Raw genomic sequence first — 12,276 nt, 5'->3', positions numbered from 1 at the left:
TCAAAGAAACATTGTCTAAGCTATGCCAAGAAACCTCCCTGGCATGGACGGATCTACTCCCCTTAGCGTCCTCTGCTCCCGGTGCACTCCTTGAAAGGATGGCTTCTCCCCGTTTAAAATTCTCTATGGCTGACCTCCCCCATTGCTATCATCCATCCCAGGCAGCCTCAGAGTAGTAGGTGACTCCCACCTCCAAGGTCAGCTTATTGCCCTAGGAAAGATTCTTAGGAGCCTGCACTCACATCTACTAGAAAGAATTCCTATCTCATTAGGAACCTCTATCCATAGCCACCTTCCAGGTGACAGGGTCTAGGTAAAAGATTGGAAACGTGAGCCCCTCCACCCAATATGGACGGGCCCACGCACAGTAATCCTTGTCATCCCCACTGCTCTTAAGGTCTCTGGAATCAGACTGTGGATTCGCCACTCCCGCATCAAGCGAGCAGAGTTGGACCAGCCTGCCTGGACTTCTCATCCAGTGCCCGACGAACCATTGAAGATTACATTTAAGAAGACCGCCTGAATAACAGTTCTCATTTGTACCCTCCTTAACCATTGTCACCCTCTGCCTGCTGATCCTTCTGGCCTCTTTTTTTCTTATCTCTGCAACCCCATCTGATTGGACCCCCACCCAGAGGGGTCTCCTCCTGTTCGGATTTCTGCTATGGGTTTCTCCTCTGCTTATGCTCACCTGCCTGCGGCCCTCTGGCTCTTAAGTCTCCTTTGCCTTTCCCCTTTAAGTCTCTCCTTGAAATGTCCCTGCTTCCGAGCATCCGGAACAAGAGCCTACTTCCAATTCTCCACCCTCATGCCCCAGGAATGCTACCGGGGAACCACACTGACCACCTGCACAGAATCTGGCCGCACCTACTGGACCGCCACTCTGACTCAGACCTCGCAGTCCCCCTGCAATCTCTTCCCCCGAGGGTCTGTCTGCTGGACCTACTTAGACCAAGCCGGGTCTTCCGATGGTGGTGGAGTCCAGGACACTGTCCTCCGCAACATTGTGGCAATGAGGATTGCTGCGATAGCTCAGGCTACTCCACCCCAGCCCCGGTATCATGGCCTCAACCTAACTTCCCTCTGCAGGGCCACAATCCCAGATACCCAGGACCTTACCCGGCAGCTCAACACCTCCATTATCTCCGGCCCAATCAGTGTCCCCTAGCTCCTGCCTCGAACTTAACCTGTTTTCTACCCCCTGGCCCCACTCAGGCTCCCGACCCCCGCTGCCAGAGCTTTTTTGCACCTTTACCTTTCTGCACTCCTCCCAGCATATTTCTCTTCTGTGATGGAGGCTACCCATACAGGTATCAGGATGCACATCACAATGGAAGTGGCTGCATCCTCATTTTCATTTCTCCTTCTGCCACCATTTTTACTGATGCTGAATTCCAGTTGCAGGTCTCCCCTTCCCTTCGCACCCATTGGGCTGCTTTCATCCCTTTCCTCATAGGTGCTGGCATCTTTACAGGGGTCGCCACTGGTGCCTCTGGCCTTGAGACTTCCATCGACTTTTACTACAAACTTTCTATGACATGGAGCTGGTCTCAGACTCACTCCATCCAACTCTCCATCACTCCAGATCCAACTCTCCAGCCTGGCGGCCGTCACCCTCCAGAACCGGTGAGCCCTAGAACTGCTCACGGTTGATAAGGGTGGGACCTGTCTCTTCCTCCAAGAAGAATGTTGCTACTACATAAACCAGTCTGGATCGTCGCCACCAAGGTCCATGAGCTCTGGGATTGCATATAGCACCTCTGTGAGGAGCTCACCTCCTGGGGATTTGGCTCTCAGTCCTGGACTTGCTGGCTCCTCCCTCTGGTGGGTCCCTTACTCTACATCGGCCCATGCATCTTCAATGCCCTTGTCCACTTCATCGAAAATACCGTCTCCCCTCTGACCACCGCCTGCATTCTTGCCCTATGGGGCTATCACCCTCTCAGTTTAAATGATGATCTTCAGGGTTCCCCTTCCAATCCTCAACTGGGGGGACATGTTGGGACGGTTTTTTCCTGCAAGCACAGCATTGGGAGCTTTCCCCGTCTCCCTCCCTCCTCTGATATCTTATCGGAGCAGTTTCCTGCTAGCACAGCAGTTAGAGGCTTTCCCGTCAAAACAGTATTGAGGGATCACAGCTGTTAGGGACGGACCTCCCCAGCACCCCGGCCAGATTTAACCAATCCCTAGTGCTGCAATAGCAATAGCACGTATCCCCCAAACCCGGAGGCCTAACCCTATAAAACAAAGCACCCGACCCCAGTAAGTACTCAGTCTTTGGGAACAATCCCGCTGAGCCCACCGGCGTAATAAAGCTGTGTTCTCCCTGATCTCTGCGTGCCACTTGAGTCTTTCGGTCCTCTCCCCTTTTCCGCAACAAAGGGAAAACTGTTCTCCAAAGGTGCTTGAGAAAAAGCAGAAATTAGAAATCTCCTAAGTGCAAAATCTCCATTAAAACACATCTTTTCCTTTTTAGTTTGCTTTTAGTATTTCAAAATTAAAGCCAACTTAAAATATATACATTGCTACTTAGAATGTATATAGTTGGCTTTTACCAACTATAGTTGCTAGTTGGCTTTTACCGAATCCGTGTCTAAGAACAAAGGAACTGTTTCCTACGTGTATTATTGAAAGACTAATCGCTTAATTACACCAAATGTCATTAACTCCAATTGTTTCAAGATTTACTAACATTTCTGATTCTTTCCTGTATAGATTCTTTCTGTAATTGACCAGTAGGCCAGTTGAGATTTATCTCTTACATTAAGATCTTTTAGTTGTGTATGTATGTGTGTGTGTGTGTGTGTGTGTGTGTGTGTGTGTGTGTTTGTGTAACATCAGCTGATTTGTTTTATAAAATATTGTAATATTGTTGGTAATAATGTGGCCTGGCCAATATGATCTTTTTAATAGATATTTTTGCCTCTCCTATGATTAAATAGGTGATTATAAATATTTAACATAAAATTCAATGCTAAAATAGCCTGTATTTTCAGAAACTCATTACCCGATATTGGAAAAATCCAAGGAGACTTGGATTCTGAGGGGAAATATTAGACGTAGAGAAAAGGAATTATTTGATCTCCTGATGTGTAGACAAAATAATGGCTTCCCAAAGATGTCCACATACTAATTCCTGGAACCTGTGAATTTATTACCTTAAATAGCAAAAGGGAATTAAGGTAGCAGATGGAATCATGGCTGCTAATCAATGGACATTAAATGAAGGAAATTATCCACTATTATCTGAGTGGGTCCAATGTAATGACAAGGGTCCTAGATGTGAAAGAGGGAGGCGAAAGAGTCAGTGTCATAGTGATGTAGTATGAGGAAGACTTGAATGCCCATTGCTGGCTTTGAAGATGGAAGAAGAACACAAACAAAGGAATGTGGGCAACCTCTAGAAACTGAAAAAGTAGAGAAAATAGATGGTCCCCCTAGAGCCTTCAGAAAAGAATGCAGTTCTGCTGTTGCCTTGATTTTAGACAGTGAGATTTATTTTGGACTTCTGGTCTTCAGAACTATAAGACAATACATTTATGTTGTTTAAAGGCCCTATGGTTGTGATAATTTGTAACAGCACAGATAATTTGTAATAAGAAACTCATGTACCTAGGAAATTATTCATTCAACACATTTTTCGCAAGACTGCCACATTCATCTAATCAGGGTTAAGGCAGTAGAGTAGCCTTTTGTTAACTTCTATTTTCTTTTTTTCCCTCTGATCAACCAGGAATGACTAGATGATTTAGAAACTTTCTATTTCTCATGAAGATTTTGGTAGAAAATTCTATGTTCCACCAACCTTGAGTTCCTCCTCTTTTTTAGTAGATATGTTATGGGAATTCTCCCCAAATGTAAATCTGGGCTCTATGTTGGAATTGGAATAATGTATGCTTATTATTTCTTTTATAATATAAAATACAAAAGTATGCATATCAAGTCTTCTAATTTTTTTATCTCCCTGAAATACTCCTCACATTAATTCCCTCATTCACTTATGCATTCGTGTAAAGAGTTTGGGTATTCCAGTCACTCTTTCAGACACTGTAGATAGAAAGATAAAAAAAATCGAAAAGAACAAATTAAAAACTTTGCCTCCTTCTGTAAAGGATCTTGCAATCTAGAGGTTTGACAGATTTATACCTCCAAATATAACATAAGATGCTAAGTACTTTGATGATTGTGAGATAACACCATAATTTCTTATATAGTACAATGTACTATATTAGTAACTAACATTCATAAATCCATTTTATTTTATGTATATAGAGTAGAGTAGTGGTAATCATTAGTAATCTTAATACTTCTGCTATGTAATAATAATTTTTTATCTTTACTAAATTTATTGGGGTGACATTGGTTAGTAAAATTATATAGGTTTCAAGTGTACATTTCTATAATAATCATCTATACATTGCATTGTGTGTTTTCCACCTATAGTCAGTTCTCCTTCTATTACCATATACTTACCCCCCTTTACTCTTTTCTACCACCCTGAAATAAGTCAGATAGAAAAAGTCAAGAACCATATGACTTCACTCTTGTGGGATATAACACTGAAAATAACAAATAAATAAACCAACAAAAAAGTATATCAATAATTTGATTTAACATATTAAAGGATTGTTACTAGTGTGCCTGTATTTGACCTTGAGGTATTAATCCCTATGTTTGATGATGCTTTACTCTGAGCTCAGTGTAACTCAAAAGACCAGTAGCCTAAAATAATATTTTGATACAGAGCTGAAGGTATCTCAAAGAAGAAAGGTTGAATAAAGAGTGAAAGCAGAAAACAGAAAGTACCCTACTTATTTAATCTTTTTAAAAAAGAGCATCATATTCTAAATTGCATCATAGATTTTCTGATATATTTTAACCTAGAAATTCATCAACTAATTATGGATAATTATAATTAATATCTGAATTCATTATATTCAGGCATATTATTAGAATTTGAAATATATTCTGAGCTGTCTTAAATGCCTTACACTCTAACAATCAGAGAATAATGGAAGCTTGATTGTTTCAAATTAGAACAAAAACCATATACCTTAAAATAAATTTTGAACTAATATTACAAGTTTGATACTTATTTTTCAGGAGCTCATCACCACCTTTTAGAGAGATATTTGTGCTCAGGTAATCACTGTCCTACGAGATAGGACCAAACTTGTAGCCAGGGACTATGTTTTCATAAACTTTGCTTGGTGCCTCCTCACTTCCATTCTTACGTTTCAACTTTCATAGAGATATATTTGCAAAATACACAGTAATATTATTCCCCTGTTTAAAATAAAACAAAACATCAATCGTTTCCCAAAGAACAGGTTGAAGTCTAAACCGTTTGGCATGACATTTGGAGTATTTTCCCTATCTTGGTTGGGGTCCGAACCGTCTACAGAGAGGTGGGAGTCATCGTTGTTTAACATTTTCCTTGTCCTCCAAATCTAATCAATAACAAAGCTCTGATAAACGTTCCTGTTGAATGATTTTTAATTGGTCCCATCTCAGGCTTTCATCACCTCTTCCCTGATATTACGCAATAAGCTATTCTGATACCAGTCTTGATCATATTAGTTAACCTTCACCTGGACCCTTGGAGTTACATAGGAAGCTTAAAAATCAGCCTATGTCTAAGGTTAAATAGACCAAGTTTCAAAGCAGTGTATACAACAAGCCTCATTACCTTGCCTTGCCCACTTCTCTAGTGCCACTGCACTCTGTGCTTAATTTATACTCCAGAAAGTCTTTGGAATTTCTCTCTAACACACTGTGCTGTTTTATGCCTCTGTTCCTTTGCCCGTGCTGAGCTGTCTGTCTAGAATGGCTTTCCTCCTTTTACTCTGTGCTTAAACTCAAAATCCAGAAATCATCTCCTCCAGAAAACCTTCTCTGACATTCCTCAGGTGGGTCCCGAGTTCTCAGAGTGCGTTACACATAGCTCCATTAGAGCTCATATTGCATTATATTAATTTCTTCTGTTTCCACGTCTCTCATCCACTGGGATGTCAGAATCTTGAAAGACAAGCTGTAGGCCAATCACTTTGCATCTCTAATACACAGTGCAGGGCCTGACACATTCAAGTGCTCAATAAGCATCTTGCAGTTCTTGAGAACTGACAAACACTTCACAAGCTGATGTACATTTTTAACTTCTACCAGTTTTCTCACTGTTCTTATGCTTTAGTCCTATGGACCATATATAAATTTGTCATCCATTCATTCACTCATCCACCCAATGGATGGATGGAATACATCCATCTATCCATCCATTTGTGTTTAGTCATTTATATGCCTTTGATCTAGGCATTGAGATTTTTGATTTTTTTATTTAGTAAACAAATGGGTAAATAATCCAGCCTTATCTTGTTATCGTGTAATTACTTGATTTTTGACAGAGTATTTTCACCCCTTTCTATTTGTGAATGAGTTTTACTGAGGTACACTACTGTTACTTATGAGATTTTTTTTATGTTCTAGCTCTGTGGACTATATATGGGTTTCTAAATCTTCCTTCCTTCCTTTTCTCCCTCCCTCCCTCCCTCCCTCGCCCCCTCCCTCCCTCCTTCCCTTCCTTCCTGGTCTTTCCCTGAGGAAAGACAACCCCTTGACAAGTGGACATTTTAATTTTATAGCGTAGACCTTGATGATGCAATTAAAAGATTGGTTTAATATCATTTCTCAATTACCACAAGAAATGATAGCATAAAAAGTATTTTCAGTAACCTTTAATATATATAGACTAATGCAAGAGAGTGAGTTTTGGTTCAATTGGTAGTAAATTTGTGTTTTTACTTTATTATCTTCTTTTTAGATGAGTTTTAAAAACTGATGAAAGATATGACCTAATGTAACCCAAAAAGTGTTTTGTAGTTAGTTATCTGGAAACCTTCTAATTTTTGTATTTAAGTTTTGGTTCAAATGCTTTAAATCAGGGGTGTCCAAACTTTTTTCAACGTTTTTCACCATGGACCATATTCGGTAAAATACACAAACAGCTGGGCCACTCACGGGAGGTGAAGTACGTATTGCCTCACCTGGTTTATTTAAGTAAACTAAGTATATTTTTGGAATTTGCTGCAGGCCAATAAAAAATGGATCATCGGCCGCAGCCGGCGCGGGCTGCATTTTGGACACCCCTGCTTTAAATAGTTCAGTGTTTTTGTTGAAACCATCTGGCATATGCGGAAGACCTGCTAAGTACCAGGCACATAGATAATACAGACACAGAAGACAAATCATACTTTACCATCAGTTTTCTGCACTTTCTACCTCTTTGACTTTTTAAGCATTTCATTTGCTTGTTATGGTACCCATATTCTTTGCCAACTATGCCTAATCTATGAAGATCCTGTTCATATATGTAAAGATTTCCTGCAGGCAAAATTGTCCGCTTCCTTCTCTAGACAGAAATTATAGAATATATTATCTTGAATAATGGTTAGAGACACATATGCCTGTCTCCTTAATAGATTAAAAACCCCTTTAACCTTATCTTTCCAGCACTCAAGTGTCTGATATAGTTGTTACTCAACAAATGTTTGCTAAATGATGAACAATATCCTTCAGAGGAAGATAGGAAATGGGGCTTCCTGGGGTAAGTTGAATAGTCATTTTCCTTTTGAAAAAGCCCAGGAAGCCAGTAAAGTGAAAAATTATTTGCAAAGTAGATGAATCAAGGATTATGCAAGTTAAAGTGGGATTTCTTTATATAATGTTGTGTTTTCTGGTGAGTTTAAATAATCTGGTTTAAACACATTGTATTTTTTTTTTCCAAAAACAATTCTTGTTGTTTAAGTAAGGTACACATAGTTGATGATCAAGTATGTACTGGACATTTTAATTTTGGTTTTGCCGTATACTTGTTGAATGGCCTGGGGTAAAAGAATTCTTTTGTCTCTTAACTCAGCTTTAAAATAAAACTAGCCTTGTTGCATGGACTTAAACACAATCCTGAAACACTGATAAATACAATGTGCTTAACAAGAGCCATTTTAAAACAACATTTTCCAAGTAAAGCTTAAGGCTCTGAAATGACTTTTTTGTTTGTTTCTAAATATGGAAAAAAACCCCATATTTTTAAAGCACTTTTCCATTTGTCTAAAAATTTATACATAAGCCATTTTTACTATAAATAACAATGCCATGCAATTAAAATTTAAATTATTTACAAAATAACAATTTTTAATATAATACTAAAGAATATTTCTGGGAACAAAGTAAGGGCAAATGTTAGGTGAGGCATCTGTAATGAATTAACAAACCCCAATTTTTAATGTTTTGCTTATAGAATAAAGAAAACATTGGCTGAATTAATGTTAATTATTTTTTTTTGAGTTTACATGAAGTCAAGTGAATGGTTGTTTGACGGGACTTTCACTTTTTTTTTTTTTGAATGTACAAATGTCTTTTTATTCAAAAATACAAAATAAATTATCTGTAGGCATGGACAATGACAGCAGTAAACCATTGTATGTTGTCAACTGAAACCAGTAACTGATGGTTATAGTGATTTTCTGAACCACCAGCCAGCCTTTTCTCCAGTCATTTCCTTCAACTGACTTCTCTGAAGTTATAGGTGAGGAGCACTGCCTTGAAGCTTCCTCTCACAGTTCCCATTAATAATGGTAAAGCACGATTCTAGAAATTAGAACATGCCACCTCCCATACCGCCTCCCATTCCTCCCATTCCACCCATTGCAGGGTCTTTCTCTTCTTTAGGAATTTCTGTGACTACAACTTCTGCTGTAGTTAACAGAGAGGCCACTCCAGCAGCATCCAATAAAGCTGTTCTCACAACCTTAGTTGGATCAATGATTCCTTTTTCCACCATATTCACAAAATCTCCAAGCATAGCGTCATAACCAACTTCTGAGGAACTTTGCATAATTTTCTCAACTACCAATGATCCCTCAACGCCTGCATTCTTAGCAATGGTAATTGCAGGAATTTTAAGTATTTTTTTTTAACAATTTCTATACCAATTTTTTGATCTTCATTAGCTGGAGTTAATGAGTCCAAAGCTGGAATGCACCGAAGCAGGGCACAACCCCCTCCCAGAACAATGCCTTCCTCAACAGCAGCTCGTGTGGCATTGAGGGTATCTGTTACTCTGTCTTTCTTTTCATTCACTTCAACATCACTAGTCCCACAACCTTCAGCACAGCTACTCCATCTGAGAGTTTAGCCAGACATTCATTTAGTTTTTCCTTTTCATATTCACTAGTTGTGATATCTAACAGCTCAACGATTTCTTGAATACGTTTTTCAATCTGAGCCTTGTCACCTTTTCCTTTCAAGAGCAAAGCATCATCTTTGGTCACAATGACCTCTCCAACTTTCCCTAAGTCATGAGGCTGAACATCTTCAAGATTTAGAGTCAATCCTTCTTCTCCAAACACTGTACCACCAGTAGCGATAGCCATGTCTTTAAGCTGGTTCTTTCTATTGTCACCAAAACCTGGAGCTTTGACTGCTACAACCTGAAGACCAACTTTTAGCCTGTTCAAAACGAGTGTACTTAGAGCTTCTCCATCAACATCTTCAGCAATTATGACCAAGGGCTTACAGTGAGCATTGGCAATTTCAAGAGCAGGTACAATGGACTGGACACTAGAAATTTTCTTTTCACTCAATAGAACATAGGCATCTTGGAATTCACACTTCTGACCTTTCATTGTATTAATAAAGTATGGAGAAATATAACCTCGAACAAACTTCATGCCTTCAATAATTTCTAATTCATCATTCAGTGTTTTTCCATCCTTTACTGTGATGACACCCTTTCTTCCAACCTTTTTCATTGCATCAGAAATGATAGTGCCAATTTCTTTGTCTCCATTTGCAGAAATCGTAGCAACCTGAGCAATTTCTTCAGGGGTTGTCACCGGTTTAGACTGCTTCTTAAGTTCAGCAATTACAGCATCAACAGCTAACATCACACCTCTCCTGATTTCCACTGGATTAGCACCTTCACTAATCTTCTCAAAGCCTTCCTTGGCAATAGAGCGTGCCAGTACAGTAGCAGTTGTGGTGCCATCTCCAGCCTCTTCATTTGTATTATTGGCAACATCCTGAACAAGTTTAGCGCCAATATTTTTATATTTATCTTTTAAGTCAATCGACTTTGCAACGGTCACACCATCTTTTGTAACTTTGGGACTCTCCCAACTCTGTTCAATAATCACTGTTCTTCCCTTTGGCCCCATAGTAACGGCTACAGCATCTGCTAAAAGGTCCACACCTTGAAGCATTAAGGCTCGGGCATCTGCACCAAACTTTACATCTTTGGCATACGCCCGAGTGAGATGAGGTGCCAGTGCCCTGGATAGTGGCCTAATCTGGCGAAGGACTTCGTGTAATCGAAGCATTTCTGCAGGCAGCAGCACGGCGTGCGAGCGGCAAGGAAAGCCGTCGGCGGCGAGTGAGGGACAGAGTGCAGGGCGCACACGGCAATGAGCTTGTGCCCGGACTTTCACTTTTTGAGTTATCACTTTAATGTTATGTAGATAGTTATAAGATAGGAATATAAAACAAGAATTAGAGCATCACTGTGAATATGATTCTACACTAGTAATTTCAGCCTTGACTTGTTGGGCTCAAGGTCATAGTAGAGAGTACTCTTGTAATATGCTCAGACAGAAATGCTTCTCTTGCCAAATGATAGATAATTTTTTTAAAAAATAAATTTATTGGGGTGACAATGGATAATAACATTATATAAATTTTAAGTGTACAATTCTGTAATACATCATATATATATCACATTGTGTGTTCACCATCCCAGAGTCAGTTCTCCTTCCATTACCATATATTGACCCACTTTACCTTCTTTGATCTCCCCCATCCCTTTACCCCTCTGGTAACCATCATACAATGTCTGTCTATGAGTTTGTTTGTTTTGTTTATTTGTTTGTTGCTTTCTCTTTTATATCCCACATATGAGTGAAATCATATGGTCCTTGTCCTTTTCCGTCTGCTTTTTTCACTTAGTGTGATACTTTTAAGATACAAGTTTATCCTTTTCAAGGTAGATAGACTTCAGCCTTAACCTCCTATTCTCCTTTAATGAATAAAAGTCAAATATTAATATTAAAATATACTTCAAAAGTGATTACAAAAATATAATTAAAAAATTAAATGGAAATGGTTAAGTTGCTTTCATAAGATGCTGTTGTTATTAGCCTAATAGTAGGCATTCTAAGACCATTACGCAGAATAGCATAGAATCTAGAATGGTGATTACAATAAAAAGTAGTAATCACTTTTCAAATTTTCAAATTCACTGCATATCTCATTCATTCATTGTGAAAAATGCCCCATACTTTTCAAACTTTGAGACTCTGAGACTCGTCAAAAAAAAGAGTTTTATTACTTACTATGTTTCATGGCCTTTTCTTGAATAATGATTTGAATAATTCGATTTTCATTCCCTTCAATTGAAACAGATTCTGACTTGTCACGGATATATAAAAATATAAGTTATGACTTCAGGACCTTCATTTCTTTAGAAGTTGTGGACATAAATGATATAAATCCACTTCAATATATTTTCAATGTGTCCAATATTTTCACAACTATATCCACTTTATCTCTGCTTTAACTCTCTGTTAATATTACAAAAATGTGATCTGTCTTGAGTTCTTTTATATTCTTTTTTTACTTATGTAAAAGCAGTAAATGGACTAGTTTAAAAATCTGATATTTCTTATCCCCTGAATACTTCTGTGAGAATTTTCATTTATTATTTTTATTTGCATAACATGTTTTTAAAGCTTTGTTTTAAATGACTGGGGCTTTTAACAGTTCGGCTTTATTCATAGGGTCAATTTTTTCCCCATCTGCCTTTAATGATCTTTTTTTTTTTTTTTTTTTTTTTTATTAATTAATTAATTTATTAGTTTCAGGTGTACAAAACAAGGTAATACTTAGACGTTCATCATTTATATCCCTCATACTGTGAACCCCCCTCCCCCCATCCACTATCCCTCCGACCTCACACTGAACCATCACATTATATATATAAAATTATAGTTGGCATTCATTAATGTTTAGCTTCTGATGTACAATGCCATGATCAGGTATCCACAGTATCCCTGAGGTGGTCTCCCAAATAGGACGCATGTCCATCGGATACCCAACAAAATCTTTACAACATTCCTTTAATGATCTTTTGCTTGGAGTTATACAGAGGATGCCAAAAAAGGTATACACATTTTAAGAAAGGAAAAAAAAACTGTCTTAAAATTGTAATACTCAATATATACTGATAAC

The 12,276-nt window shown here is 38.6% G+C and overlaps 2 protein-coding genes across 2 annotated transcripts in view; both read right to left on the bottom strand.

Moving 5' to 3' along the window:
* The window catches only part of NEGR1 (neuronal growth regulator 1), an 845,668-nt gene that overhangs the window by 94,379 nt on the left and 739,013 nt on the right, over window positions 1–12,276 (bottom strand). The window lies entirely within an intron of this gene.
* Window positions 8,465–10,512, bottom strand: LOC308501062 (60 kDa heat shock protein, mitochondrial-like). Its single transcript, XM_081056693.1, is given in 3 exon segments — window positions 8,465–8,968; window positions 8,971–9,155; window positions 9,158–10,512. Coding segments are annotated over 3 exon segments (1,719 nt in total). The 5' UTR covers window positions 10,374–10,512; the 3' UTR covers window positions 8,465–8,650.

The sequence above is a fragment of the Rhinolophus hipposideros genome (assembly GCF_964194185.1).
Source record: "Rhinolophus hipposideros genome assembly, chromosome: 8".
Taxonomy (NCBI): domain Eukaryota; kingdom Metazoa; phylum Chordata; class Mammalia; order Chiroptera; family Rhinolophidae; genus Rhinolophus; species Rhinolophus hipposideros.
The sequence above is the reverse complement of the archived record's forward strand: the minus strand, read 5'-3'. Positions and strand labels throughout refer to the sequence as shown.